The following is a 7,331-nucleotide window of genomic DNA, read 5'->3' as shown; positions in this document are numbered from 1 at the left end:
GCCCGAGAACTATACCCTCTATAACCATGAAACGACACTTTTCCTAATTTAAAACCAGGTTAGTGCCTTGGCATCTTCTCAAGACTAAAGCTAAATGTTGCAAGCACTCTTCAAAGGAATTGCCAAAAATAGAGAAATCATCCATAAAACCTTAATAAATTTTTCAATCATATTAGAAAAGATAGAAAGCATGCGCATTTGAAAAGTCGCAGGAGTATTGTACAAACTGAAAGGCATACGTCAGTAAGCAAATACTCCAAAGGGACATGTGAATGTCGTCTTCTCTTGTTCATGAGGATCTACAGCAATTTAGTTGTAGCCGGAGTATCCATGCAAGAAATAATAAAAAGCATGTCTGGCCAACCTCTCTAGCATCTGATCGATAACGGAAGTGGGAAGTGATCCTTCCTTGTGGCTGTGTTGAGCCTCCTATAATCGATGCACATCCTCCAACCAATTACGGTTCTTATGAGAATAAGCTCATTCTTGTCATTAGCCACCACTGTTACACCTCCTTTCTTGGGAACAACTTGTACCAGGCTCACCCAAGGACTATCAGAGATTGGGTATATAATGCCAGCTTCCTACAGCGTCATTACTTCCTTTTGCACTACCTCCTTCATAGTGGGATTTAACCTCCTTTGAGCTTGCACTACTGGTTTAGCCTCTTCTTCGAGCAAGATTTTGTGCATACACATTGCAGAACTTATTCCCTGAGGTTGCTAATAGTCCATCCAAGTGCTGTTTTGTGTTCCCTTAGCACCTCGATTAGTGTCTCTTCTTCGTGAGTATTCAGTGAAGAATTAATTATCATAGGACATGTTTCTGCCTCTCCAAGGAAAGTATATTTTAGAGAAGAAGGAAGGGGATTTAGTTCAAGCTTTGGTGGCCCCTCATCCTTTGAAGGAATATATGATGCTTCCTTGGGTGGTGGACACTCTTCGATCTCACCTACTTTGACTTCGACAGAAGATTCAAGCGACTCCTCATTGAGCCTGCCTTCTTCTAATATCTCTTGTACCAGAGGATCAATTATGTCAATTTTCATGAATATTCATAATCATTCGGGTGTTGTAAGGCTTGGAATACATTGAGCACAATTTGTTCATCATTCACCCGCAATGTTAATTCACCCTTTTGAATATCGATTAAGGCCTTCCCAGTAGCCAGGAAGGGTCTCCCCAATATGATAGAGGCATTGACATCTTCCTCCATGTCTAAGATCACAAAATCCGCAGAAAAAATGAAAGCTCCCACCTTCACTAGCAAGTTCTCCACAACACCTAATGGAAATTTAAGAGAACGGTCAACAAGTTGCAAAGAAGTTTTGGTGGGTTTTACCTCTTCGATTTGTAACTTGCGCATTAAGGATAATGGCATGAGATTGCTGCTAGCTCCAAGATCACACAAGGCTTGATCGACAGTCACTTCCCCAATAGTACAAAGAATTACAAAGCTTCCAGGATCTTTTAGCTTCTCAGGGAGGTTCGTTTGAATGACAACACTGCATTCTTTTGTAAGTACCACGGTTTCGTTCTCCCTCCAATTTATTTTCTTGGAAATCAACTCATTCATGAATTTTGCATATAAGGGCATTTGTTCAAGTGTTTCAGCAAAAGGAATGTTGATTTGTAACTTCTTGAATACCTCCAAGAACTTAGAGAATTGTTGATCTTTGGCCTCGTTTTGCAACCTTTGAGAGAAAGGAATTCTTGGCTTATATTTAGGTATTTTGATCTTCTCCTTTGGTGCATCTTTGGAAGCTAGAAATTGTTTCTGCTAGGTGGAGGAAATTACATGCTCCTATTGAGTTTGGTTGCTCTCTGCAGCTTCTTTGCTTGGCTTAGCAGTGGGAGCTTCTTCTTTCTCTTCTCCCAACACCTTTTCACTTCTCAAACTAATGGCTTTACATTCCTCCTTAGGATTCAGGACAGTGTCACTTGGGGAGTATTTGAGTAGATTTTGCCAATTGTTGAGCAATTTGTCCCACTCGTATATCCAGATTTCTCATCGAGGCTCCTTGATTCTTGAATTTGGTTCTTGTGTCCTCCATGAATGAGATAGTGGCTTGGGATAATTTTTCTAGGGCCAGTTCAAGGTTAAAAATCCTATGGGAGTCTTGAGTGGGTTGTGTGGGTGGTGGCTATTGGTTTGAATTGAAGGTGTTATGCTGAGGGTTGCAGTGGCTTAGTTGATGGTTGTTGTTGAAGTTATTGGGCCTTTGACTTTGATCTCTCCACCCAAAATTTGGATGGTTCCTCCATCCAGGATTGTATATTTTGGAGAAAGGATTATTTTGAGGTGGCCTAGAAGGATTGCCCATGTAATTCAGTTCCTCGAGAGAAGGTCAACCGTATTCCATGCCTTCACCTTGAGATAGTCCATCACTCATACCATAAGAATTCTCATGAAAGCTCACCACCGAGACTTGCATTCCACCAAGGTGTTGAATAATTGCATTAATTGTTGGGACATGACTTTATTTTGAGCCAAAATGGTGTCTAAAACATCTAATTCCATACTTCTTTTCCTCATTAATCTCTCGGAGGAATAGAGATATTGATTGTTGGCTACCATATCAATCAATTCTAGTGCTTCATTGGTGGTTTTCTTCATATGCAAAGATCCTCTAGCCGAACTATCTAATGAAACCTGTGAAGCAGAGGTGATCCCATCATAGAATATCTGAAGTTGAACCCAGTCAGCAAAAATATCCAGAGGGCACTTTCTGAGCATCTCTTTGTACCTCTCCTAAGCTTCATAGAGGGATTCTCCTTCATGTTGTCTGAAGGTTTGAACGTCTGTTCTAAGCTCAGTCAACCTCTGAGGTGGGAAGAACTTTGACGAACTGATTTCTGCCAGTAAAGAATTTTATAAAAATAATCATGTTGTAGATATAGTTTCTAAACCAACAGAGAATCCTTTCGTACAAAAATTTGGTTGTCACAAATAACAAAACCCAATAAAATTTATAACCGAAGTATTTAAACCTCGGGTCATCTCTCAAGGAATTGCAGGGAGGTATGATTTATTATTGGTTATGGAAAAGGTAGAATTTTGTTTTGGGTTTTTAAGATAAGGAACAAGTAATTTAAATGACAAGAAAAATAAATTAATAATTATAAAATCTCTTGGCAAGGTATGAGAACTGGAAATCCTATCCTAGTTATCCTTATCAGGTGTGATGAGAATTGGATTTTGCTCCCACTTAGTTAACCCTTACTAAATAAAGGAAAGTCAAGTGGACTAATCAACTTGATTCCTCAAGTCCTAGTCAACTCTTATGGAAAGACTGGCTTTAGAGGGATCCAAATCAATCAGCAATACCAATTTCCAATCAACTGCTGAGTTTGATAACTCAAGTGTCACCAATTACTCAACCAAAGCCATACTCGAATGAAAATAATTTGGATTAATTAGAAGCATCAATAACATAAATTAAAGAAAGCAATCATAAATCTGAAATACCTCAATATGTATTAATTAAGAAATCAATTCTAACATGGAGTTCATAAACCAAATTGAAAAGATAAATAACAATTAAAGTAATAGAATAAATAAAAGTAGAAAATAAATTAAAGGAACATTGAACCTGTGATTGAAGAGAAGTAGCCTAATCATAATAGAAATCCTAAATCCTAATCCTAATCCTAATCCTAAATCCTAAATCCTAAATCCTAAGAGAGAGGAGAGAGCCTCTCTCTAAAAGCTACATCTAAACTTAAAATTATGAATTATGAAAGTTGCATGAATTGTTTGTTTTCCACACGTCCCTTTTTTTATTCCCCCATTCTCTGGCTTATATTCTGTGTTTTTGGCTTGGATTTGGGCCGAAAAAGGGCCCAGAAATCACTGGGGGCGACTTCTACAATTTTCTGCATGTGGCGTCCATCACGCATACGTGTGGGTCACGCGTACGCGTCATTTGCATTCTGCTCAAGGCACGCGTCCACATCGTCCACGCGTACGCGTCGCTACCATTTCGCGCTAGACACGCGTCTGCGTCGTTCATGCGTGCGCGTCGCTGCCTTTTCTTCAAAACTTCATTTTTGTGCTTTTCTTCCATTTTTGTATGTTTCCTTTCTGTCCTCTAAGCCATTCCTGCCCTATGAAGCTTGAAATTACTTAACACACAAATCACGGCATCGAATGGTAATAAAGGGTAATTAAAATTAATACTTTTAAAGCATAGAAAACATGTTTTCTAATATATCATAAAATAAGGAAGGAATTGTAAAATCATGCAATTCATATGAATAAGTGGATGAAGAATTGATAAAAACACTTAATTGAGCATAAGATGAATCATAAAATAGGGGTTTATCAACCTCCTCACACTTAAACAATAGCATGTCCTCATGCTAAATCCAAGAGAAAAGAATGAAGGTAGGATGGTGGAATCTTATGCAATGCAATCTATTCTAAATGCAAGCTACCTAAATGACTCATGCAATTCTAATTATTATCCACCTATATATAAAGCTTAAATGTGATTAAATTGACTCATATTTTCAAGGAATCATATATGTACATTTAAGGCCAAACCATATTAAAACACATTCACAATTGAGTTGGGTTAAAATATTTCACAAACTTGCAAGACAATTAACAATTAAATATGGATATGTGGAATTGAGCTATTGAACCCTCACTGGATTTGTGTTTACTCTCTAATCACTCAGTATTTGGGGTTAATCACTCTATTCTTTTCTATTCATGCTTTCTAAAATTTTGTTCTTCATCTAACCAATCAACAAATATATAATGTATACATACAAACATCATGAGGTCTTTTCAAGGTTGTAATGGGGCTAAGGTAAAGGTGAGGATATATATATAAGGCTAAGTGAGCTATAAATTGAATTCTTGATTAGTCTAAGATCTCACCTAACATATACATACTCTTTCATAATTTTGAAAATTTGCCTAGCTACCCAATTTTCCCACTTTTGTATTACATACTCATGTACCAATTTGATTTTTTATTTTTCTTCCATGTGCATTGATTCCCTTACTAACTTACTATTGGGGTGATTCTGTCCTCTTATTCATTTATATAATTAAAAAGGATTTTTTTTTTGAAACATAAACACAATATTTTCAATACACATGGTATTTTAATTATTTTGGTTTCACATGAGCATGCTCCCAAATTTCTGCTTATTTTATTAATTTAATCTTTTCCTATCAACCCATGTTCTCATAGTTTCCCCACACTTAGTGGATACACAATCTCTATCCTAAGCTAACCAAGGATTCAACTTGGGATTTTTAGTTTGTTTTTTCGCTTAAGGCTAGTGATGTGGTTATAGAACAAAAGGGGATTAAAAGGCTCAAGGGGACTAACAAGGGTGATGTAGGAGGTAGGCTTATTTGGGATAAATGAGTAAAAATTTAAATAATGGCCTCAATCATATGCAGGTATGTATCTACACTCTATATTTGGACATATAGATTGAAACAAAGTAAAGATTGCAAGCATAGAAAAGAAGTGTAAAACACACAGGAATGAAATTTATGGTTAAATATAACCATACAATTAAGCTCAAAAACTCACGAGTTGTGTGTTCTCTGGCTCAAAAACCATATATCAGTTATATATGTCATGCAAGTATAAATCAAGAGTTTCCATTATTCTCAATGTGAATCTTTGAATGGCTCTTATAAAAATAAGTATTTTCTTTGAAAAATATTGTCAATTAACCAACATTTATTGCTATATATATAATGTGTGTGGATTGTTGTGATTTTGTTATACTAAAGTTTCTAGTTTACTCTTTTATTTTCAATTAAACCAAATTATCGTATGCTAAAAGGGTAAACTAAACTAATTAATCCATATTTTCTATATCACAACTTAATAAGCTAAAAGTGCAAACTAAACTAAATATCTAAGATATATACAAACCAAAGTGTAAAATATAATAAAGTAGACAGAAATAGAGTAAAAGGAAAATGTGCGAGTGCTGAAAGATAAATAAGATAAAATAAAATAAAATACAGAAAATAAACAAAATAGGATAAAAAAAGAGTTTGAAAGTGGTTCACCAAAAAGATTCGCTAGAGATGGAGACCTCCCCACACTTAAATAATAGCATCGTCCTCGATGCTCGATCAAGCTGGGGGTGAGGAAGTGGTATCTCCGGAAGGATGTGCTGCTGGTGTCTCTGTGGTGGCCTGAGGGTCTGCAGTCGCTATGAGTGTCGGAGGATCCGCTTGCTGAAGCAGAGGCTCTGTCTGTAAAGGGACCTCTGGATCTGCTGGCTGTATCTGATGGGGCTCCTCATGACGTGGTGCAGCCTGCTCAGGTCCTGCCTGCTTAGCCTCTCTCTGTGCAGCCTTTTCATGATCGTCCGCCTCCGCATCAGATGGCTCAGATGGTGTGTCAGGCTCGGAGGGGATGTCACTGTCGGATCGGATCATCAACTTTAAGTGCTCATAGCGTCGCTTGTTGCGATGCTCCATACGATCCAGGCGTGCGAAGAGTCGGTACACGAGGTGATAAATGGGCTCTGAAGCAGGTGAGGGTGCAGTAGTGGTGGCTGGGGTAGTAGGTGCTGAAGGGGCAGCAGAAGATGTGGTTGCCTCAGCAGAGGTAGTGAGAAATGGAGGTCGGTAGCCCAAGGCCTGGAACTTCCTGCTGTGAGAGATAATCTTCTTGCAGTCTGCGGCGGTTGGCTTTTCATCAGCAATCTCCCAGGGCACCTCAGCTCGGCGGTCCAGCTGAGTAATCAAGTAAGGAAAGGGCATAGTGCCTCTAACATGGATCCTGGCCATGTAATACCGGATAAAGCGGAGAAGATATAGGTCCTTGCTCTCCATCACACACCAAATGAGGGTAATCATAGCAGCTGGCACCTCTGTCTCATGAGTGCTCGGCATCACGTAATTACTTAGAATCTGCTGCCAAAGCCGAGCCTCATCATTCAGATAGATAAGCTTAATTCCCTTTGGGGCCACTGTGGACTTGTTCATGACCCATGGGACAGTAGGATCAAGAGCTATGGTCCTCTTTACTGCGTCCCAGTCAAATCTCATGAATCTCATATCCTCTTCAGTCTTTTGGTAACCATCTGGTTGATCTGATTTAGGCTGGAGGTTGAGGATTTCTTCAATTGCTTCCTCTGTAACCAGAATCTGCTTGCCTCTGAGTTGCACTGCATCCAGGGACATTTTGAAGTAGTTGCAGTAGAATTCCCTAACCCAGGATGAGTTGACTTCAGTCAAGTTCCTCTCCAAGAAGAACCAGCCTCTCTGTTTAATTTGTTCTGAGGTGTATTGTTTGAGTTCTTCTGGAATTTTCAGGGTCTTTTCCAGGTATAAATTCCTGG

General features: G+C 38.5%; 1 protein-coding gene across 1 annotated transcript; it reads right to left on the bottom strand.

Annotated features, from left to right (window-relative positions):
• Positions 1 to 1,044: 1,044 nt before the first annotated feature.
• LOC107615419 (uncharacterized) lies at positions 1,045 to 1,596 on the bottom strand. Its single transcript, XM_016317483.1, has one exon. It carries the CDS (start codon positions 1,594 to 1,596, stop codon positions 1,045 to 1,047), a length of 552 nt encoding a protein of 183 aa, XP_016172969.1.
• Positions 1,597 to 7,331: the final 5,735 nt, after the last annotated feature.

Source organism: Arachis ipaensis, chromosome B9, assembly GCF_059453495.1.
Source record: "Arachis ipaensis isolate K30076 ecotype BB chromosome B9, ASM5945349v1, whole genome shotgun sequence".
Lineage (NCBI taxonomy): Eukaryota > Viridiplantae > Streptophyta > Magnoliopsida > Fabales > Fabaceae > Arachis > Arachis ipaensis.
This window is presented reverse-complemented; position numbering and strand designations above follow the sequence as displayed.